Below are 24,661 nucleotides of genomic sequence, written 5' to 3'. Positions count from 1 at the left end.
ATTCACTAAAGTCCTTTCTAATCGTGCTTCAGTTTTGGAAATGGTTTGATAAGGATTAATATATTTATAGCTGGAATGTCCAAGTTTGGCCCTCAAAAGGACAGAAATAGACAGGACTGTTTATTTTCCATCTTGAGAAGATATCTGTTAATCACTGTTAGTGATACATTTGACAAGATGATAGCTCTTTATATCTGGGAATGTTTGAACCCTATTTAGTAATGATTTGGGCACCCTTTGAGTGCTAAGCACTTTCCCACCTGGGTGCTAAGCTGTTTTAAGTTTTTTTTAAAATATTTTTTTTTACTTTCCCCAGATCCCCAATACTTACACTGTTGTAAAAGGTTAGGCGATTACCTCTCCAACGGTGGGGTCTGTAGCTGCTTAGATACCTGAGATTCAGGCTTCTAAGCAGCATGCCCTCTGATCCTATACTTTACATTGTTAATTTTAAATAAAGTTGCGCAGTGATGTCATCACGTCATTGCGCGCAACGTCACTGTGCATAACGCAAAGCCCCGGCGATGCCTGTCACTATGCAGGCCCGATAGCCGGGGTAGGAGCGGGTGGGAGCCCCCAGATCTCCCTCAAGGTGGGAGAGTGCTAGCGACGGCTCTGAGCCGTCGTTAGCACCAGATTGGGAAACTCTGCGACGGCTCAAAGCCGTTGTTAGCACTCAAGGGGTTAAAGAAACATGGTTCTTAAAGGGCCAGTAAACCTACAAAATAATGTACAATTCTACACATAGTGCAGAATTATATAACATAAGTTTAGCGGCAACATTATAAATTAAAAGCTTTAAGAGATTTTTTATTCCAAAATTGAATTTATCTGAACTCCGCTCCAGGCTCTACTGAGCAGGTCTTGTTTTTCAAAAGCACTTCACGGGCGCGCTGTCTAGACACAGTGCACCCGATCAGGCCTTTAAACTAAATGTAGCTCGCTCCCGCTCTGGTCTGGTAGTCAGAGCGCGCCCATGAAGTGCTTTTGAAAAACAAGATCCGCTCAGTAGAGCCTGGAGCGGAGTTCAGGTAAATTCAATTTTGGAATAAAAAATCTCTGAAAGCTTTAGATTTATAAAGTTGCCGCTAACCTAATGTTATATAATTCGGCACTATGTGCAGAATTATATAACATTATTTTGTAGGTTTTCTGGCCCTTTAAATTTCAGCAGAAATACCTAAAAGTGTTAAGATGTTTTATTTCTCATTAGGGTAGTTGTATATTTTATCAGTTCTTAGAACATAGGGCTAGATTACAAGTAGAGTGCAAAATATCGCTTTTGCAAGGGCGATATTTGCGCTCCACTTAGTAATACTAGTGCACGCAAATGTGTGCTGGTATTACAAGTTAGGTGCAATGCAAACGCGACCTTGCGTTTGCATTGCACGGAAGCTTTGCGCTCACAAGAGCGAGCTTCCATAGGCTCCAATGGGAGCCTCGTTCTCATGCCGTGAGATACGGCATGAAAACCTAGCGCAGCTAAGGGGGCAAGTCACGCAGCAGATTTTAAAAATATATATGTATATGCTTATATACACATAAATATATATGTATGTAAACATATACATATATATTTACAGGGAACACACAGTTCCCCATGACCACAATGTAAAGGCACTAACACCCCACACCCACCAACTTTAAGACCTAAAAACTGCTTTGTGCCTTTTTTTAATTAAAAAAAAGCTAACTTTTTTTTAAATAAAAAACTACAATACATTTAATCTCTGGTTAATTTTAGGAGCACTAATTACTACCACAAGCTCAAGGTAGCAATAACCAGCCACTTGTAATGCCTGGTTATTTATCGCATGCCCGTAAAATTTGTGCTCCACTTGTAATCTAGCCCATCATGGCATTTTTTTTTTAAATATAACTGCACAAAGCAGCTTTAAAGGGTTAAATGTGGGATGTTAGGAAAAAAACGGCACTAAATAGGGCCTTTACTTTGTGCGCAACAGTGCCTTTACATCGTTGCACGACTTACCCCCTTCACTGCACTAGTTTCTCTGCCGTGACTATCAGTACGAGAACAAGGCTCCCACTGGAGCCTATGGAAGCACGCTCTCATGAGCGCAAAGCCTCCATGCAATGTGAATGCAACATCGCGTTCGCATTGCACTTCACTTCAAATACCAGTGCACATTTGCGTGCGCTGGTATTACAAGTGGAGCACAAATATAGCTCTCGCAAGTCCCTAATTGACTAACTAATGTTATTTGGTATCTTATGGCTGTGCCTTTTTATCTCTTTAAAGGCCAAATTACTTTGTAATTAAGTAATTGGAGAAACACAAGCACAGTTGCAAGGAGATTTAGCTCATGTTTCTTTACACCATGTTACATGGCTTCTATCTTAGCAAAGGGCTGTAGATAAATGAAATGCAGACAAACTCCTACAATTCACCCATTTATAACTGTGAAACACTTTAATAAAGAAAACACAAGCATTTCTCCAAGTTTCGTGTATGCAGACTACACAAGAGTATATATATACTGGTCATACCTTATACGTTTCATATTGTTGCTGAACTTCCTTCAGTTCCTCATAAAACCAGTCAAACACCTCCATATAACACTCATTTATTATGGGCTGTATCCCTGGACGATCACTCACAACAGAAAATCTTAGAATAAAAAGTGACCAGTTATTAGTCATAAAACCAATAGTGCTAGATACGTGTAATGCATTTAACTATCTATAAGAATTACACAAATAAATGATGTCAGATTTGAAATTCCATTGCATATCTACATATTTATCAGTCTACCCAATCCAGCACATACAGTGTGACATGACAAATATGTAACCCCCACAATGACAAAGGGGTAAATTCCATTTCTAAAACTAAATACTACTTAGCAAAAACAGCAGACACTTAAATTGTATCCCAATAATGTCACAAATTTGTATCACTTCTCAGAATATTAGATAGATAGATATAGATAGCTCAATATTAATTATGTGATGATAATTTCTTAAGCACTTAAAGGGACATTATAGTCAGACTTAAAAAGCGCATCAGTCAAATTCTGTTAGAGACATGTTTGCAATATACTGCTATTGCCAATAATGCATCTATGAAAGTTTTGCACTGCTTAGTATTCTTCTTTGTAAGGTACTTCCAGTTGCTCCTAATCAGAGTACACATAGTGATGCAACACATCAGTTCAGATTGCTTAAAGGGACATAATACTCATATGCTAAATCACTTGAAACTGATGCAGTATAACTGTAAAAAGCTGACAGGAAAATATCACCTGAGAATCTCTATGTAAAAAAGGAAGATATTTTACCTCACAATTTCCTCAACTCAGCAGAGTAAGTTCTATGTAAAAAGTTATACTCACCTGCTACCCAGCTGCAGGTAAAAAAAAATGAAGAAATGAACTGCAGCCAATCAGCATCAACAGTGTTGAGGTCATGAACTCTTTTACTGTGATCTCATGAGATTTGACTTAACTCTCATGAGATTTCATTGTAAACTTAATTAAACTGAATAGGGAAATAATATGAGTGTGCACGAAAGCTCACTCCCTTAGCTGTCCCGGGACAGACATACTTGGCTAGATTACGAGTTTGGCGTTAGCTTAGCAGCGTTAATGGGTCCTAACACTGCTTTTTAACGCCCGCTGGTATTACGAGTCTGGCAGGTACAGGTATACCGCTCACTTTTTTTCCGCGACTTTTCCATACCGCAAATCCCCTTACGTCAATTGCGTATCCTATCTTTTTAATGGGATTTGGCTAACGCTGGTATTACAAGTCTTGGAGAAATTGAGCGATACAGCCTCTACCTCCAAGACTCCTACCGCATATAAAAGTCAGTAGTTAAGAGTTTTATGGCCTAACGCCGGAACATAAAGCTCTTAACTACAGTGCTACAAAGTACACTAACACCCATAAACTACCTATGAACCCCTAAACCGAGGCCCCCCCACATTGCAAACACTATAATAAAATGATTTAATCCCTAATCTGCCGACCGGACATCGCCGCCACCTACATTATACCTATGAACCCCTAATCTGCTGCCCTTAACATCGCCGACACCTACATTATATTTATTAACCCCTAATCTGCCGCCCCCAACGTCGCCACAACCTACCTACAATTATTAACCCCTAATCTGCCACCCCCAACATCGCCGCTACTATATTAAATGTATTAACCCCTAAACCTAAGTCTAACCCTAACCCTAACACCCCCTAACTTAAATCTATTTTTAATAAAACTAAATAAAATTACTACAATTCACTAAATAATTCCTATTTAAAAATAAATACTATAAAATAAACCATAAGATAGCTACAATATAACTAATAATTACATTGTAGCTATTTTAGGATTTATATTTATTTTACAGGCAACTTTGTATTTAGTTTAACTAGGTACAATAGCTATTAAATAGTTAACTATTTAATAGCTACCTATTTAAAATAATTACAAAATTACCTGTAAAATAAATCCTAACCTAAGTTACAAATACACCTAACACTACACTATCAATAAATTAATTAAATTAATTAACTACAATTATCTAAAATAAAATACAATTAAATAAACTAAACTATAGTACAATAACCCCCCCCCCCACTAAATTACAAAAAATAAAAAAATATTACAAGAAGTTTAATCTAATTACACCTAATCTAATCCCCCTAATAAAATAAAAAAGCCCCCCAAAATTATAAAATTCCCTATCCTAAACTAAATTGCAAATAGCCCTTAAAAGGGTCTTTTGCGGGGCATTGCCCCAAAGTAATCAGCTCTTTTACCAGCCCTTAAAAGGGCTTTTTGCGGGGCATTGCCCCAAAGTAATCAGCTCTTTTACCTGTAAAAAAAAGAAATACAATACCCCCTCAACATTACAACCCACCACCCACATACCCCTACTCTAAAACCCACCCGATCCCCCCTTAAAAAAACCTAACGCTACCCCATTGAAGATCACCCTACCTTGAGCCGTCTTAAGCCAACCGGGCACCAATGGGGCAGAAGAGGACATCCGGACCGGCACAAGTCTTCATCCGATCCAGCCAGAAGTCTTCATCGAATCCGGGCAGAAGAGGTTCTCCAAGCGGCAGAAGTCTTCATCCAAGCGGCATCTTCTATCTTCAATCAATCGGAGCGGAGCGGGTCCATCTTCAATCCAGCCGACGCGGAGCCATCCTCTTTTTCCGATGTCCTAACACTGAATGAAGGTTCCTTTAAATGACGTCATCCAAGATGGCGTCCCTCGAATTCCGATTGGCTGATAGGATTCTATCAGCCAATCGGAATTAAGGTAGGAAAAATCCGATTGGCTGATTAAATCAACCAATCGGATTTTTCCTACCTTAATTGACCTCGCATTCTATTGGCTGATCCAATCAGCCAATCGGATTGAACTTTAATCCGATTGGCTGATTAAATCAACCAATCGGATTCTTCCTACCTTAATTCCGATTGGCTGATAGAATCCTATCTGCCAATCGGAATTCGAGGGACGCCATCTTGGATGACGTCATTTAAAGGAACCTTCATTCAGTGTTGGCTGGATTGAAGATGGACCCGCTCCGCTCCGATTGATTGAAGATAGAAGATGCCGCTTGGATGAAGACTTCTGCCGCTTGGAGGACCTCTTCTGCCCGGATTCAATGAAGACTTCTGGCCGGATCGGATGAAGACTTGTGCTGGTCCGGATGTCCTCTTCTGCCCCATCGGTGCCCGGCTGGCTGAAGACGGCTCAAGGTAGGGTGATCTTTAATGGGGTAGTGATAGGTATTTTTAAGGGGGGATCGGGTGGGTTTTAGAGTAGGGGTATGTGGGTGGTGGGTTGTAATGTTGGGGGGGTATTGTATTTCTTTTTTTTACAGGTAAAAGAGCTGATTACTTTGGGGCAATGCCCCGCAAAAAGCCATTTTTAGGGCTGGTAAAAGAGCTGATTACTTTGGGGCAATGCCCCGCAAAAGGCCCTTTTAAGGGTTATTTGTAATTTAGTGTAGGATAGGGAATTTTATTATTTTGGGGGGCTTTTTTATTTTATTAGGGGGATTAGATTAGGTGTAATTAGATTAAACTTCTTGTAATATTTTTTTATTTTTTGTAATTTAGTGTTGTTGTTTTTTTGTACTATAGTTTAGTTTATTTAATTGTATTTTATTTTAGATAATTGTAGTTAATTTATTTAATTAATTTATTGATAGTGTAGTGTTATGAGTATTTGTAACTTAGGTTAGGATTTATTTTATAGGTAATTCTGTAATTATTTTAACTAGGTAGCTATTAAACAGTTATTAACTATTTAATAGCTATTGTACCTAGTTAAAATAAATACAAAGTTGCCTGTAAAATAAATATATATCCTAAAATAGCTACAATGTAATTATTAGTTATATTGTAGCTATCTTATGGTTTATTTTATAGGTAAGTATTTATTTTTAAATAGGAATAATTTATTTAATTATAGTAATTTAATTTAGATTTATTAAAAATAGATTTAAGTTAGGGGGTGTTAGGGTTAGACTTTAGGGGTTAATACATTTAATATAGTAGCGGCGACGTTGGGGGCGGCAGATTAGGGGTTAATAATTGTAGGTAGGTGGCTGCGAGGTTTGGGGTGGCAGAGTAGGGGTTAATAAATATAATGTAGGTGTTGGCGATGTTAGGGGCAGCAGATTAGGGGTTCATAGGTAAAATGTAGGTGGCGGCGGTGTCCGGAGCGGCAGATTAGGGGTTAATAATATAATGCAGGTGGCGAGGATGTCGGGGGTGGCAGATTAGGGTTAATAAGTGTAAGGTTAGGGGTGTTTAGACTCGGGGTTCATGTTAGGGTGTTAGGTGCACGATTTGCTTACGGTAGCGGTAAGCTGGCAAAACGTGCTTGTGCACGATTTCCCCATAGGAAACAATGGGGCTGAGCTGGCTGAAAAAAAACCTTACACCTGCAAAAAAGCAGTGTTCAGCTCCTAACGCAGCCCCATTGTTTCCTATGGGGAAATCGTGCACAAGCACGTTTTGCCAGCTTACCGCTACCGTAAGCAACGCTGGTATTACAGGTAGAAGTGGCGCTAAATTTGCTGAATGCTCACTTTTCTGAGGCTAACGCAGCCATTCAGAAAACTTGTAATACCAGCGTTGTTTAAAGTGAGCGCTGGAAAAAAAAAGGAGCGTTAGCAATGCTAGTCTTTACCGACAAAATTCGTAATCTAGCCGACTGATTTGCTGCTTAAAGTCCTTTGCAATGCGGTTTGAATACTTAGGACATTTTGAGGTAAAATATCTTTCATTTTTACATAGAGATGTTCAGGTGATATTTTCTAGTAAGCTTTTTACAGCTATGCTGTATCACTTTCAAGTGTTTTAATGTTTGGGTATCGTGGCCCTTTAAGCTTCAGAAAAAGGTTTATTAGACCAAAATTAACTATCTGATAAGATGATTAGCTATTGGACAAGATCTCATAGAGTTTAAGAAGTAGAATTATCAAAGACTGATTTTGAAAATATGTGATTAACTCAAATACAGTTTTTTTTCTTTGCCTGTAGTAACTTCTTTTCAGTACCCAGTGTAAAAAGCCTTGTGAGAATCCGAATGTTGATATGTTGATATGAACGATTCCGAATATTCTTAAAAATTCTATAATCGAATGCTATTTACAGTTTTCGAATGTCACTTTCGAATTCAAATGTTTATAATTAGATCAAATGTCCACATTCGAAATTTCAAATACTATTCAGAAGTTCAATAGTTCATGCGGTAGGGAATCTAGTAAATTGATACATAATAGATACATAATAGATACAAATATATCAATTTGAATGTTTCTATTTCGATCGAATATTGCATAATTCGAATATTACATTTAAAGAAAGCATTAGAAATACTATAACAAACATATAAATTAGAATTTTTCTAATTTGAATATTGCATAATTTGAATATTACATTTAAATAAAGCATTATAGAAATACTATTACAAATATATAAATTTGAATTTTTCAAACTAATATTTTCAAATGTAATCGTAAAATCCTAAACTGAACATTCGAAAATCGAATGTTATGTAAACATTCGAAATTCCATTCGAATGAACGAATGTGTTAAAATTTGTTTCATTTTTTTGAATGTTGCGAAACATTCGCCCATCCCTACCTGTGTCACCTTCCAAGGCGCATTCATTATTTATTAAATCAGCATTGCTCAGTGTGTAAAAATTTACATAATGGCAGTTTGCTTACTGCATCTCAAGAACAGAGCAATACTAAGTGGCTGCTTTGTCTAACTTGTAGATCTTGTTTGGGATTAAAGGAACAAAACTGTGTTTAACCTTCACAAAAAGTAAACATCAGCATTAGACAAGCACTGCCAATCATGAGCTGAACATTGCTGCTGATTGGTGGCTAAACACATATATCGCTCCTTTTTAGCTCAGTAGCTGTGTTCAGAACCCTTCAATCGTTACAGCCCACCATATACATTTAACCCTTTCTTGGGACACATGCTTCTGTACATGCAACAGCGCTCCAGCATATTACATTTTTTATTGCTATTTTATGACCTTTCACCACATAGATAGTGGGAACCCTTTTCTATTCATATACAGGGCTAGATTAAAAGTGGAGTGAGTTGAAAAGTAAACAAGTTTATCTTGTGCTAAAACGATCGCATATTCTCATATACACTAACCCGACATGAAAATATGAATATTTCACATTACAATGTTCTGCACATAACAGAATATGTTCTATTTATTCATAAATACATATTTATACAAATGTCTGATGGTATTTTGGTAAAAAAAAAAAATATATTTATATATATACACACAATTATATATAGGTATATATATATATATATATATATATATATATATATATATATATATATATCTATTTAGAAATAATTTGAACATATTCTGCTATGTGTAGTACAGTGGAATGCTACATGAAATACATAGAATATTGCATAAATATGCTTTTACGTGTTTTCATCTACTTAATGGCAAAGGGCTCCAATGCACTTCTATGTATGTGTACATATGTATTTATGTGTTTATATGTGTATATATGTCTGTAAATACATATATACACATATAAATACATAAATACATATGTACACATATATAGACACACACATACATATGTATATATATATATACATATACATATATCTCTCTAAAGATGGATATGTATGTGTCTATGTTAACCCCTTAATGACCAAGGATGTATCAGGCACGTTCTACAAAAAGTGTCTGACGTGGGAGGGAGGCGGGTGGCCCATCGCTGGTGCAGTTCCTTTTCAGGTCGATTCGGTTCTGGTATTGCCGGGATGGCATTGGGAGCGCACGAGGGGGGCGGGAGCGTGCGCGCATACTACTTAGTCTGTATAGTCAATCCTTCAATGCAATGGGAAGGATGCAGAGAGAGAGGGAGGGGGGACAAGGCTTGAGGAAAAGGGATCGGAGGGGTGAGGGTATGGAGGGGGGGGCAGCTACACTACAGAAAAATGAAAATGAAAAATAAAACCTAATTTTTTTTAGCAAACTGGGTACTGGCAGGTCAGGGAAGTTGGGGGCAAAAGGGGGATCCTACACTGAAGAATATATTACAAAAAAAGCCTTTTATTTTAGACTTTCTGCCAGTACTTAAGATAGTGGTGACAATTGTGGGGTGGGGGAGGGAAGAGAGCTGTTTGAGAGGGGACAGGGAGGGATCAGGGGGTGGGATGTGTCAGGTGGGAGACTGATCTCTACACTAAAGCTAAAATTAACCCTGCAAGCTTACCCTGCAAATTAACCCCTTCAATACTGGGCATAATACAAGTGTGGTGCGCAGCGGCATTTAGCGGCCTTCTAATTAATGAAAAGCAACGCCAAAGCCATATATATCTGCTATTTCTGAACAAAGGGGATCCCAGAGAAGCATTTACAACCATTTTTGCCATAATTGCACAAGCTGTTTGTAAATAATTTCAGTGAGTAACCTAAAGTTAGTAAAAAAGTTACCGACTTTTGTTTGATTTGATCGCATTTGGCGGTGAAATGGTGGCATGAAATATACCAAAATGGGCCTAGATCAATACTTTGGGTTGTCTACTACACTACACTAAAGCTAAAATTAAGCAGAAATGTATCCTTTAAAGTATTCGCAGATAAACCCTACTCCAAAACATCCGGAAGAAACTGTAAAATCCTAGGAACTCTGAAAGAATGCCAAGAATAATTATTAGTGGAACCACCATAAAATATAGGTTTTCCAAACTTGATTAAAAAAAATCCTTGAAACAGACTTACGAGCCTGTACCATAGTGCTAATCACTGAGTTAGATAAACCTCTATGACTAAGTACTAAGCGTTCAATTTCCATGCCTTCAAATGTAGAGATTTGAGATCTTGATGGAAAAAACAGCCCTAGAGACAGAAGGTCTGGTCTTAAAGGAAGTGGCCAAGGCTGGCAACTGGACATCTGGACAATATCCGCATATCAAAACCTGTGAGACCATGCTGGTGCTATCAGAAACACATGAGATTGAATCATTATGATCTTGAAGATTACCTCTGAAAGAAGAATCAGAGGCAGAAAAATATAAGCAGGTTTGTAAAAACCAAGGAACTGCTAAGGCATCCACCATCTCCGCCTGAGGATCCCTGGACCTGGAAAGGTATCTGGAAAGCTTCTTGTTTAGATGAGAGTCCATCAGATCTATTTCTGGAAGACCCCACATCTGTACAAGATGAAAAAAACACATCTGGATGGAGAGACCACTCCCCCCGGATATAAAGTCTGATGACTGAGATAATCCACTTCCCAATTGTCTACACCTGGTATATGAATCTCAGAAATTAGAAAAGATTTGGATTCCACCCAAGAAAGTATCCGAGATACTTACTTCATAACTGAAGGACTGAGTCCCTCCTTGATGATGTTTGAACACAAATGTAAAGGTTCTCTCTTCATTAGAGGCCACGCCTGAAGAGCCCTGAAAATAGCACGGAGTTCTAAAATATTGATTGGTAATCTTGCCTCTTGAGGTTTCCAAACCCCTTGTGCTGACAGCTCCCCAACCTGAAAAACTTGCATCTGTTGAGAATACAGTCCAGGTAGGACAAACAAATGAGGATATAAGGTTATAGTCCACCAAATCAGAGAGAATAGAGTGTTGGGATTTAAGTATATCAGTTGTGATATCTGAAAATAATCCCTGCACCTGTGGTGCAACATGCAAAGCTATAGAGGCCTCAAATTAAAACAAGCAAAGAGGATCGCACCCGATGCTGCAGTCATGAGACCTAAAACTTCCATGCATATAGCCACTGAAGGGAATAATAGAGACTTAAGGTTTAGACAAACTAAAATTAACTTCATTTGTCTCTAGTTTGTCAGAGAAAGAATCATAGACTCTAAATCTTATCTGGAAACCTAAAAAGGTGACCCTTGTCTAAGGAATCAAGAAACTCTTTTGTAAATTGATCCTCCAACCATGTCTTTGAAAAAACCACGCTAGTTGTTTTGAGTGAGATTCTGTTTACAGAAAATATTTTATTATTATTATTATCAGTTATTTGTAGAGCGCTAAAAGATTCTGCAGTGCTATAAACAAATGTGGAGTACAACAAAACAATTATAGGGATCAAATGGGTAGAGGGCCCTGCCAAGAGTTGCTCTGTTGTAGTCAGCTCTTAAGAAGGTGATCTACAAACAGCTGGACTCTTAGGTTTACATGCTAAGGGGGTTCAGGGGATAGCAATGGAGGAGAAGAACTGGTATAAAGTAAGGTTAGCGTAGGTTGTATGCATCCCTGAACAGTAGAGAGCTTGAAGCTTTCAAAACTAGGGGAGAGTCTTGTGGAGCGAGGCAGAGAGTTCCACAAGATGGGAGCCAGTCTGGAGAAGTCCTGTAAATGGGAGTGTGATGAGGTAACAAGAGAGGAGGAGAGTACGAGGTCATGAGCAGAGCGAAGGGGATGGGAGGGAGAGTATCTGGAGACAAGGTCTGAGATATAGGGGAGAGCAGTGAAGTTGAGGGCTTTGTATGTCAGAGTGAGAATTTTGTGTTTGATCCTGGAGGCAAGAGGAAGCCAGTGAAGGGATTGGCAAAGAGGTGCAGCAGATGAAGAGCGACATGTAAGGAAGATGAGTCTGGCAGAGGCATTCATTATGTATTGTAAAGGAGCTAGGCGGCAGGTGGGAGACCAGAGAGGACAGAGTTGCAGTAATCGAGGCAGGAAAGAATGAGAGAGTGGATTAAATTCTTAGTTGTGTCTTGTGTAAGGAATTGTCTAATTTTAGAGATGTTTTTAAGGTGGAAGTGGCAGGCTTTAGCCAAGGACTGAATGTGAGGAGTGAAAGAAAGATCTGAGTCAAATGTGACCCCGAGACATCGGGCATGCGGGGTAGGGGTAATGATGAAGTTGTCAACAGTTATAGAGAGATTGGGGGTGGAGATTTTGGAAGAAGGGGGGAAAATGAGGAGCTCAGTTTTGGAGAGATTTAGCTTGAGGTAGTGAGAGGACATCCAGGAAGAGATGTGAGAAAGACAGTTAGTGACACAGGTTAGCAAGGAAGGAGATAGGTCTGGTGCAGAGAAGTAGATTTGGGTGTCGTCGGCATACAAATGATATTGGAAACTGTGGGACTTTATTAGGGAACCTAGTGATGACGTGTAGATTGAGAAGAGAAGGGGACCAAGGACAGAGCCTTGCGGTACTCCGACAGAAAGTGGTGATGGGGCAGAGGAGGCCCCAGAGAAGGCTACACTAAAGGTACAGTTTGACAGGTAGGAAGAGAGCCACGAGAAGGCTGTGTCACAGATGCCGAAGGATTGGAGGGTTTGGAGCAAAAGACGGTGGTTAACAGTGTCAAAGGCTGCGGACAGATCAAGGAGGATAAGCAGAGAGAAGTGGCCTTTTAATTTTGCTGTAAGTAGGTCATTGGTAACCTTAACAATTGCTGCCTCTGTGGAGTGATGGGGACGAAATTCAGATTGCAATGGGTCAAGAAGGAAGCTTAACGTAAGGAAATGGGATAGGCGTGCATATACTAGTTTTTCGAGAAGCTTTGAGGCAAGAGGGAGGAGGGAAATAGGGTGGTAGTTGGATGGGGAGGTAGGATCAAGGGAAGGTTTTTTGAGGATAGGTGTGACCAGTGCATGTTTCAGCGATGAGGGAAATTTACCGGTGCTGAGGGAGAGGTTGAAAATGTGTGTTAGTATAGGGGTAAGGGTAGCAGAGATGGAGGGGAGTAGCTGTGAGGGGATAGGGTCAAGGGGACAGGTAGTGAGGTGAGAGCGCAGTATAAGTGCCGAAACTTCTTCCTCAGTAACAGGGGAGAATGAACTAAGTTTAAGTTTATGTGGGTTATGGTTGATTGAGAGCATTTGAGGGGGTGAGAGAATGGAATTATGTTGAGAGCTGATTTCATTTCTGATGGAGTCAATTTTGTTTTTGAAGTGGCTGGCAAAGTCTTGAGCTGACAGAGAAGTTGTATTAGGAGGTGGGGGAGGGCGGAGGAGAGTAATGAAAGTGGAGAACAGACGTTTTGGGTTTGAAGAAAGATTAGAGATAAGAGAAGAGAAGTAGAGAAGTAGTGTTGTTTATGGAGATTAAGGGCAGAATAGTAGGAGTTCAAGATTAATTTGTAATGAAGAAAATCAGATGAAAATCCAGTGCCGCTCAGCAGTACAGGAACATCTGCATAGGTACCGTGTCAGAGGAGTATGCCAGGAGTATGCCAGGGCTGAGGATGAGTGTATGATTTCCGAGCTATGGTAAGAGGGGCGAGATTGTCAAGGATGGATGTAAGGGTGGAATTATAGTGGCAGATAGATTGTTCAGTGCATAGGGCAGGAAAAGGAGGAGAAGGATGAGAGGAGAAGATTGAGGGAATTAGCAAGCTGTTACTGATCTAATGACATAATGCTTCTGTCAGAAAGAGGAAAGGGGGAGTTTGTGAAGTTTGAGAGAGTGCATCGATAGCTAAAGATCAGGTCAAGAGAGTGACCGTCTTTGTGAGTGGGAGAATCAGTCCATTGTGACAGACCGAAAGAGGAAGTGAGTTGCAGAAGTTGTTTTGCAGAGGAGGCAGTGGGATTGTCAAGAGGGATGTTGAAGTCGCCAAGAATGAGAGCAGGGGTGTCTGAAGAAAAGAAATAAGGTAGCCAGGCAGCCAAGTGATCTAGAAATTGAATTGAGGAGCCAGGGGGTCGGAATATGACTGCAACACGTATAGAGAGAGGAGAGAATAAGCAAATCATGTGGGTTCTGAATGAGGGAAATGTGAGGGAAGAGATGGGATGAATTTGTTGAAAGGCGCAACAAGAGGAAAGTAAAATACCTACACCACCTCCTTGTCTATTACCAGACCTAGGAGTGTGGCTGAAGTGGAGACCCCCATGTGACAGAGCAGCAGTGGATGCTGTGTCTAGTGGAGAGAGCCAGGTTTCTGTTAGGGCCAGAAGGTTGAGGGAGCGGGAGATAAAGAGGTCATGTATAGAAGTGAGCTTGTTGCAAACAGAGCGAGAGTTCTAGAGTGTGCAAGCAAAAGGGGTAGTGGCTTTTGATGCAAGAGGAATGCGAGTAAGGTTTGCAGAGTTTTGTTTTCTGAGTCTATGGGACGGTACACATGGATGTACACGGCTAGGCAGTTGTTGGGGACCAGCATTAGAGGAGATGTAACCAGCAGTTAGTAAAAGCAAGAGGGAGAGTGACATGAGATGAGATTATGATATTTGCAGTAATGAGACTGCTTTTGAGACGAGGTGAAGGGGAGAGAGATAGTATTTAGGAATAGGTAAAGTTCATGAGTACAAAAGTAAGGTGAGTTTAAGAGAGATGGGCTATTGAACAGTGCAGGTGGAGAGGGAGAAGGAGTAATTGAATAATGTAGTTTGTTATGGAGACAAGAGGCAGCAAAAAGGAATATGAATATATTGAGCATTTTTACAAAAGTGGGAACCAGTTAAACACATAAGACACAGTATTACAGCAGCATTTGCATAAGGAAACAATGAGATACATAAAGCATAATATTACAGAAGTACTTGCCTTGTGTCTTGCCCCTTGCCCAATCCTTGTTCAGTTCTTGTATAATTCTATTGTTAATGCCTCACTTATAAAATGTTCACTTCGAAAATGTGAACATATGCTATTGTAGCAATGCACCCCCTGTGCAATGCACATCCCAAACTAGTGTGAAATATATGCAGGCAGGGAATTCAGCTAAGTCCACTAAATTTAGTTAATTGCTAATCAAAGACAATTTGAAAGGCCAATTGGAAAATTGGAAAGTTTCTGGTCTGGTCAGGGTGAGATGTTAAGTAAACAGACAATAAAATTTGGAGGAGGTAAAAGCTATGGCATAAGACAGCTATACATTTTAGAATAATACCAAGTATTGATAAGGATTGAGCATCACATGGCAATTAACAAAACATTAGAAGTAAGATATTTGAGCTAGTACCAAGATATAATCCAAATAAGGAAACACTGCAATACCCTGCTCTCTGATTACAGACAGAAGGGCACCTTTGAAAAGAATCTCTGAGCTGTCGCTAGGCCAAACTGAAGAGCAACAAATTGGTAATGCTTATCTAGAAAAGAGAATCTCAGAAAACAATAGTGGTCTGAATGAATCAGAATGTGAATATAAGCATCCTGTAAGTCTATTGTGGACATAAAGTGACCTTGCTGGACAAAAGGCAGAATAGTCCTTATAGTCACCATCTTGAAAGTTGTGACTCTTACAAAACGATGTAAAAATTTCAGATCCACAATTGGTCTGAACGAATCTTCTTTCTTTGGGACAATGAATAGATTTGAATAGAAACCCAAACTCTGTTCCTGCAGAGGAACTGGAACAATCACCCCTGAAAACTCTAGATCTGAAACACATTTCTGAAAAACCTGAGCTTTCACAGGGTTTGTTGTAACATGGGAAAGAATCTTCCCATGGGAGGTTTTATTCTGAAACCTACTCAATACCCCTGAGAAAACAATACTCTGAATCCACTGATTTTGAACAGATACTGTCCAAATGTGTTGAAATAAATTCAATCTGCCCCCCTGCCAGTTGAACTGGTTTAAGGGCCACACCTTCATGCAGTCTTAGGGGCTGAATTTGGTTTTATTTATAAGGCTTGGATTTATTAAAATTCTGAGTAGATCTCTAATTAGAGCCAGAGGTCTTAGGAGAAGAAAAAACAATTGGGAGCTTAAAATTACCCTTAGATTTCTTATCTTGGGGCAGAAAAAACTCCCTTTCCCCCAGTAATAGTGGAGATAATAAAATCAAATAGAAAACCTAAAAAATTACTATCCTAAAATGATAAGATATTAATCTAAATTTAGACGCAATATCAGAGATTTAAGCCATAAAACTCTTCTAGTAAGAATGGCTAAAAACTAAGATTTAATATCAATTAGAATGGCATAAAATATAGCATCACAAATGATATTATTAGCATGTTGAAGTAAAAGAACAATGCTTAGACAATTCAAGATCTGATAACTAAACTGTCCAACCAAAAGGTTGAAACAGCAGCAACATCAGCCATAGAAATGGCAGGTTTAAGAATATATCCAATATGTAAATATGCTTCTCTAAGATAGGTTACAAACTTCCTATCTAAAGGATCCTTAAAAGAAGAAATGTCTTCCATAGGATAGAAGTACATTCGGCAAGAGTAGAAATAGCCCCACCTTAGGGACTTTTACCCAAAAACTCTAAATTAGCCACAGGTAAAGGATATAGCTTTCTAAACCTAGAATAAAGGTAAAAAGAAGCACTAAGTTTAGATTCCTTACTAAACATATGAGAAATAGCATCTGAAATTAGAAAAACTTTAAGAGTAACCTCAGAAGCTTTTAAAAACCAGAATTAAACATTTGCTATTCTTATCAAGAGTACTAGATTCCTCAATACCCAAAATAAACAATACTTCCTTAATAAAGAATAAATATATTCAATAGAAAGGTTGATTTATCAATATCAGTATCTGAAGTAGAGTCAGAGAAATCCTCATCAGCAGAAATACTTCAGTATGCTGTCGATCAATACAAACTTCATTAGATTTATGAGAAGTTAGGAGAGATCTTATACGTTAATTTGAAGGCAGAATAGCAGTCATAGCCTTCTCTATGGCTCTAGCAATATAATCCTTTATATCTACAGGAATATCATGTACATTTAATGCAACCCCTAGTGTCAAAAACTTCTGACGTTTTGGTTGAGGTAAAGGTTTTTGAAACAAACATGTGGTCACATGACTTGCATGTCTTTTTACCACACTTATATGTTCCCTTAACTTTCAGCCATGAGCTTCCACTATCCTGTTGGGGCAGCATACTGGGTGACAAAAGGAGGAGGAAATACTTCTACTAAGATCAGACCTACTCTGGTCACTGCTTTCTCTAACCAATTTGACAAGGTCTGTAAAGTTATAGAAAGGAATTTGCCTATTCTTCGAGGTGACAATGTACTACGACAGCTTGTGGATGATGGATGCAACTTCATCTATAAACGTAACTTGTCCCTGGGAAACATTTTGTCACCCAGTATCCTTTACCTCAACCAAAACGTCAGAAGTTTTTGACACTAGGGGTTGCATTAAATGTGGCAGTAAATATGTCATATATTTAATAGAATGCACCCAGTGCAAAAAACAGTACGTGGGCAGAACCACAAGGCCTGTGGGTAAGCGAATTAGGGAGCATCTCTCCTATGTTTCCCAGGAGAGGGCTGTTTCTGCTCTATCCAAGCACTTTCTGGATGTACATTTGGGAGATGTTGGAACCTTCAGGTGGCAGGCTATCGAGTTGGTGTCCAGACCACCTAGGGGAGGTGATTTATTTCATATCCTCTCCAGGCAAGAGATTTACTGGATACATAGGCTGGGTAGCCTGGTACCTGGGGGTTTCAATTCCGAATTCGACATTATTAATTATTGGCACAGATAGTGCTCAATTCTACCTTTATTCCTCAAGTATCCCTTAAATAACCAATATCTGAAGCTACTCATTAACTTCTTTGGGCTGGCATGGACATTTTATGGTTTATATTATGTATAAATACATTTTCAATAGATATGGTCTGGCTTAGTTTACTAGTATTAATTACTCCATCTATTCCTTTGACTAAGTATTTATGTTTTCAAAGTTCATTTTTTGCTTTATGAATTTTTTACATATTGATTGTTTTTTAACACATATGTATAATTATGTTTGTATATATGTATTTATGAACCTGTGTCATAATTTGGTTCCTTTGGAATTTATTTGGAAATTTTCCCTTTGTAGTAATTATTTAGCTTTTATGCCAAGACTGTAAATTTATGTATTTATTAACTTATATATATTTATTAGTCCATGTTTATATTTCCCACTATATTGATCTCCAATTAATGTATTTGTACATACACATGTATTATATCCCCCTTTTTTCGAATCAGCTTAGAGTAATAAGTTTGTTTTTAACCTTGCTTCCTTATACCACTCCCACCTGGGGAGTGGCTAACAGTTACATAAGGTGCTCTCCTTGAATACCTGTTAACTGTCTATGACTACGGCCACACTGGGCCGAAACCGGTCAGACCTTTTTTACTGTTCTCTCTGCTGAGAGTTCTAAGACCATGTTTTATCCATTTGAATTTCTCAAATAAAGGCTTGCTTTTTATACAAACGTTTCTGGATATCAAGTGACTTTATCCCCACCTAGGACGAGCATTGGATATACTTTTGTTCTCATATTTTACTGTGGAGTACAGGGACTCCACTTCCGCAAGCACGTCCTGGCCGACACGGACTACAGCTGACCTGGATGACTCTGACTGATTGGAGAAGGCGTGCGTAATGGTGAGAGGCTGAGCAGTGTTATTTGGTATGAAATTGAAGGATCTGTGTTTGACATCGAGGAATACAAGCAACGGATGGTAACAGCGGATCCCCGACACTGTGAGTACACATATTCATGCTTGGTGATCTGATTTTTGAAACTGTCTGTTTTGGCCCGGCTCTATATACATATATATTCTCAGCCTTGGAGACGAGGAACTTTGTTGGTTGCGAGCCTGATTAACGCTACTGATATATGAGCTGACAGGCCGGTACAATTTGTTGCACGATTTTCTCCTGCTTGCTTAAATAGGGGGCTGCCTGGGAGATCTCTCTTTAACGCTGGGCCACTCAGAAGCGTTAAGGGCTTTTTTGCCTGAAGTTGAAGTAACTGCTTGGAGGTATATTATTCTTATTGCCCCAATAGCTGTCTAGAAAAGTTCCTTAGCCTGCATGATTTTGCACAGTTTCAACAGCTAGGAGGAATACACTGTCCTGTATCCTGGTTTGCTTCTGTACTTCTATATATATGCTATCTCCATCTAACACTGCATGTCGCGAACGTGACAGCCTCCCTCAGCACACAGTACAGCTCTGAACTTTGCCTTGCTGAGCAATACTTGTTGCTTATTTTTTGATCATGTCCCTTTAATATAACAAATATAGGCACCAAGAATTGTGTAAATGCAGAGAAAACTTTTGGCGCTAAACAAATTAAATTACGCGTCATAACAGGCACGACTTCGCACCCAAAAAAACTTGTGACAAGAAAGTTGCAAGAAATGACGTAACTCGCATCACGGCAGACGTGACTTTGCGCCAAAAATTTTTGCGCCAAAAATGTTGCAATAAAAAGTAACATTCTGCACCATCGCGAGCCTAAGCCCCGTGAAAATTTTGAAAAAAACAGACTCCAAGTTACAACTAACTGGAACCCCAGGTAAGCCTAAAAACTCCCATAAACATAATTTCCATGCTGAAACTGTTAGACTGCAGAGAGAAATACACAGACTGGACTCATGGCAAATATATACAATATACATTTAACACTTTATAATATAAAGTGCCGAGCATAGCTGAGAGTGTCTTAAAAAATGATATATACTTACCTGAAGACACCCATCCACATATAGCAGACAGCCAAACCAGTACTGAAACATATCAGCAGAGGTAATGGTAGTGGAGTATAATGTCGATCTGTAAAGGGAGGCAGCAGATGAATCCCTGCGACCGATTTACAGAGAGCCTTAGAATAGATTTCCTATAGGTGAACACATGGTATCATCAGGCAATACTCCCTTCACATCCCTCAGAAAAACCCTGTACTTTGAGAGGAATTTGGGCTTCAAAATGCTTAGAAGCGCCTTTCACAGAAGAAAATCAAGCACATCTTGCTTCACCACCTCCACAAGGAGGCAAAGTTTGTAAAACTAAGGTATGAGTGAGGTGGGAGGTGTATTTATAGGCATTTTGAGGTTTTGGAAACTTTGCCCCCTCCTGGTAGGAATTTATTTCCCATACGTCACTAGCTCATGGACTCTTGCCACTTACATGAAAGAAAATATATACATGTGAAGGGTTATTCAGGGATTCCTGACAGATATCAGCGTTACAAAAAATGGTTTGGAAATAGCAAAGTGCTACTTGTACTTATTGCCCTATAACTTGCAAAAAAGCAAAGAACATTGGGTATTTCTAAACTCAGGGCAAAATTTAGAAACTATTTAGCATGGGTGTTTTTTGGTGGTTGTAGATGTGTAACAGATTTTGGTGGTCAAAGTTAGAAAATGTGTTTGTTTTTTTTTCAATTTTTCATCATATTTTATAATTTTTTATAGTAAATTATATGATATGATGAAAATAATCGTATCTTTAGAAAGTCCATTTAATGGCGAGATAAACAGTATATAATATGTGTGGTTACAGTAAATGAGTAAGAGGAAAATTACAGCTACATACAAACACCGCAGAAATGTAAAAATAGCCCTGGTCCTTAAGGGTAAGAAAATTGAAAAATGGCCTGGTCACTAAGGGGTTAAAGACCTTAGCATGCCTTTTTTTTATAACACATAAGATCTAATATCTTTGAGCCCTATGAACTTTTGTGTGCAATATTATTTGTAATAATTTTTATTAGATAGTGTTTTTATGAGTGTAACTATACTTTGTAATGTATGTTTGATGTGTTTTGTGACACTTTTTAGTTTCGCAAAACAATTAACCAGAGCTTTGAAGTCACGGTAATCATTGTAGCATAAATCGCAAATGCACTCAAGTGATCGTGTTTACTTTCAAGTGATCGTGTTTACTTTCAGCCCTAGGGAGGGCAAGAGGTGGGGTGATTGCCAGAAGGGAGCTCCCTTGGGAAGTTGGGGTTTCAGACCCCCTACAACCCCTACTCCCCCTGGCTCACCCGGTGTATGTTTGATCGGCTTCTGCTCTGCCCCCCAGCGATGAATCATGTCTCTTTTTGAACTGTGGCATCTGGGGGCCGAGGGCTTTCCAACGACACACTGGAAGTGCCGCCACTCCCCCGGGATCACCCCAAAACCACCACCTCTGTATCACTGGGACTCTATGGAACTATGGCTGCTATGGTTGTGCCAGTCTGTCTGGAGGGGCAGGAATGGCTAGAGATCTGGGGGTCAGATAAGACCCTTATCATGAAGGTCTGTGTGTATATAAGCAGTGTGTGTTTCACAATAAAGTCTGTTCGTGTTTCACCTTAATACTGGTCTTGTCTGGTTATTAGGATGGGTTACTTGCTATAATCACTTTCCAGCTATACAGCTATAGACCCCGGGGAGGAAGCAGGACCTTTTGGCGGAGATACTCAGTCGGGGTATTCGGCGTCCATCACAGGCTTTTTTATTTGCACTGAGCAGAAAACAAGCCCACTATACCAATTGGCTGCATTGAAATGTATGTCAATGTCAGAAAATATGCTAGATCACTTTATTATATTCCCATCTTTATAGAATCTATTATGTATGTTTACCTTCGAAGAATAGAGAGAGCTTCTGTGGTTGGCATTTTCCTGAGAAATAAAGCCTGGATGTATACACTGATAAATTTCTCTGTCTCTTGATTCATAACTAAGAATTCAGAATATCCCTCTTCACAGGGATTGTGATCCCTATTAGAGAAAATGTAGAAAACAAATCCTTGTTATACTTAGGCAGACATCACAATAATATCATTCATATACAGCAATTAACTACAAAAATATTTTTATACTATGTTTTATAGCTTAGCACCCATGGGCATCTGCAAAAGTCTTTATTTCTTCACCTCTAAAAGGGAAATCCAAGTGCCTTAAGAAGCAAAATACCAGGTTGCATATGTCCCTGATGTCCCCTATATTTATTCTTTAAATAAGCACAAGATAGCAGGTGGCATTAATGTCTATGTTGCACAGCATAATCCAATATAACAATATAGTTTTGTATTTCACCTTTTATCTGTATCCAATAAAACATCAGAATCAATGTACTGTGCCAACATATCAATCATTTGTTCCAGTCTTCTTAGTAGAACAGAGGACATGGTAGACTCCTCATCTTCCAGCTCATCCAAATTGTAAAGATTATCTAGAATAATGTTTGTAAATAACGGGATATTATTTTCATTTAAAAACATATGCAAGATTATTAGTCTCGAAGAGTAACTGCAAGAATTAATGTCAAGTCCAGTATTCAAGACGTTCCATGCATCACTTCAAACAATATTCGCCAGAATGGATACAGAAGAAGTGTGGTTGTTCAACTGAAACTTCCCAAATAAACGTAAATTCTAATCATAAAGTAACTTTCCATAACACAAAAGTTACCTAGTATGTGCTTCTCTTCATTTGAAAGTTTGAATTCGGTATCTTCTTCTTTTTCTGGAAGTTCATCATCACTCTGCAGACTGTGTATTTCATTATTGCAGAGATCTTCATTATCAACTTTCAAGTCTCTAAGTACAAATGAATCTTCTGCAGAAATCTGTAAAAAAAAACAGATTTCCAGTAAAAGTGATTAAGTACAGGACTGCCTGGAAGTATTAAGAATGCAAAAAAAGGTACAATATCCCACATGGTTTCTATTTCTTAAAGACATTTTCAGAGTTCATATATAAATTTTAAATGCTACAGTGAATAAAGACTTGATTTTTCTCAATGCCACAATCTAGAGAGTTCTAAGGGGGAAAAAACCCATATAAGATTGAAAACTACTACACACATATATATATGAATAAAATAAAAAATAAAAAATATTTGCCTAACACATAGACTCTCACTAAAAGAAAAAAATATACTGGCCGCAGCAGCCACTCCTCTAAACGAAATAGGTATTTGTGTCTTGTGTTGGTGACATTATGATTCCTATTTACACTTTTTAAATGCCAGTACTGAGACAATTGTGAGACTTTTTGCTACCTACATTTATACCCTATTGTAAGTCAAATTTCAGTGAATGACCCACACAAATTATATAGAGGTTTTTTTTCAGCAGATTCACAATATATCATTATTATATTTATATGTCATGACATATGAGACAGCTGCGGCAAAAGCTGTAAAAAAAAAAAAAAGTATAATATTTTTAATAAATGATACTGAGAATGGCCAAGTGGCCACTGCTGTTACATTGATCACGTTACTAAATTGTCATCATAGGTAGCCACATGTGAGATAGGGGCCCATACAGGACTTTAGGGGTTATAATACAGATTAAAGCACTTTTTTCTTGCAAGGTGTCCACAATGATCAGCTGCCTATACCATACCCCCCAACTGTCCCGATTTTCGCAGGACAGTCCCGATTTTAGGGGTCTGTCCCGAGTTGCTAGCCATCTGTCCCGATTTGCCCCAGGCATTAAAAAAAAAATAAAAAAAAATTTTTTAAATTCTGTTGGGCCCATACTAAGAAGCAGCTGGCTTTGCTTTCACAGGGTTAGATACCTGTTTCCCTGTGGAAAAGGAATGGTGTGTGGGTTAAGCAGGAGTAAGAAGGCTGTATAATGATGACCTCTCTAACCTACCTCTGGTAGTGATGATGTCTAACCCATGGGGATAATACTAGCATGCCTTCAGTTTTATACAATGAGCAGTGCTAATACCAGGGTAACGAACAGTGGCAGCCACAGACTGCCAGCTAATGTGCTTGCCAACCCCAGGATCCCATACAATGAATGTAGTGCGTGTGTCTATCTGTATCCATAACTGTGTGTGTGTATCTGTATGTATAAGTTTATGCTATGTAGTGTGTGTGTGTCTGCATGTATAAGTGTATGCTGCCTGTATAAGTGTATGCTATGTAATGTGTGTGTGCATCTGCATGTATAAGTGTATGCTATGTAGTGTATGTATCTTCATGTGTAAGTGTATGCTATGTAGTGTGTGTGTATCTGCATGTATAAGTGTATCCTATGTAGTGTGTGTGTATCTGCATGTATAAGTGTATGCTATGTAGTGTGTGTGTATCTGCATGTGTAAGTGTATGCTATGTAGTGTGTGTATCTGCATGTATAAGTGTATGCTATATAGTGTGTGTGTATCTGCATGTGTATGCTATGTAGTGTGTGTGTATCTGCATGTATAAGTGTATGCTATGTAGTGTGTGTGTATCTGCATGTATAAGTGTATACTATGTAGGGTCTGTGTATCTGCCGGTATAAGTGTATGCTATGTAGTGTGTGTATCTGCATGTGTAAGTGTATGATATGTAGTGTGTGTGTATCTGCATGTATAAATGTATGCTATGTAGTGTGTGTGTATCTGCATGTGTAAGTGTATGCTATGTAGTGTGTGTATCTGCGTGTATAAGTGTATGCTATATAGTGTGTGTGTATCTGCATGTGTATGCTATGTA

The 24,661-nt window shown here is 38.7% G+C and overlaps 1 protein-coding gene across 1 annotated transcript in view; it reads right to left on the bottom strand.

The window, feature by feature from the left end:
- LOC128657631 (uncharacterized) overlaps positions 1-24,661 on the bottom strand; it is a 524,168-nt gene that overhangs the window by 413,718 nt on the left and 85,789 nt on the right. Inside the window, exons 12-15 of the mRNA XM_053712016.1 lie at positions 22,637-22,793; positions 22,262-22,397; positions 21,806-21,943; positions 2,509-2,629 (exon numbers count right to left, since the gene is read on the bottom strand). Of these exons, the coding sequence (XP_053567991.1) occupies positions 2,509-2,629; positions 21,806-21,943; positions 22,262-22,397; positions 22,637-22,793 (552 nt within the window). The remainder of the gene's footprint in view (positions 1-2,508; positions 2,630-21,805; positions 21,944-22,261; positions 22,398-22,636; positions 22,794-24,661) is intronic.

This window comes from Bombina bombina, chromosome 4, assembly GCF_027579735.1.
Source record: "Bombina bombina isolate aBomBom1 chromosome 4, aBomBom1.pri, whole genome shotgun sequence".
Taxonomy (NCBI): domain Eukaryota; kingdom Metazoa; phylum Chordata; class Amphibia; order Anura; family Bombinatoridae; genus Bombina; species Bombina bombina.
The sequence above is the reverse complement of the archived record's forward strand: the minus strand, read 5'-3'. Positions and strand labels throughout refer to the sequence as shown.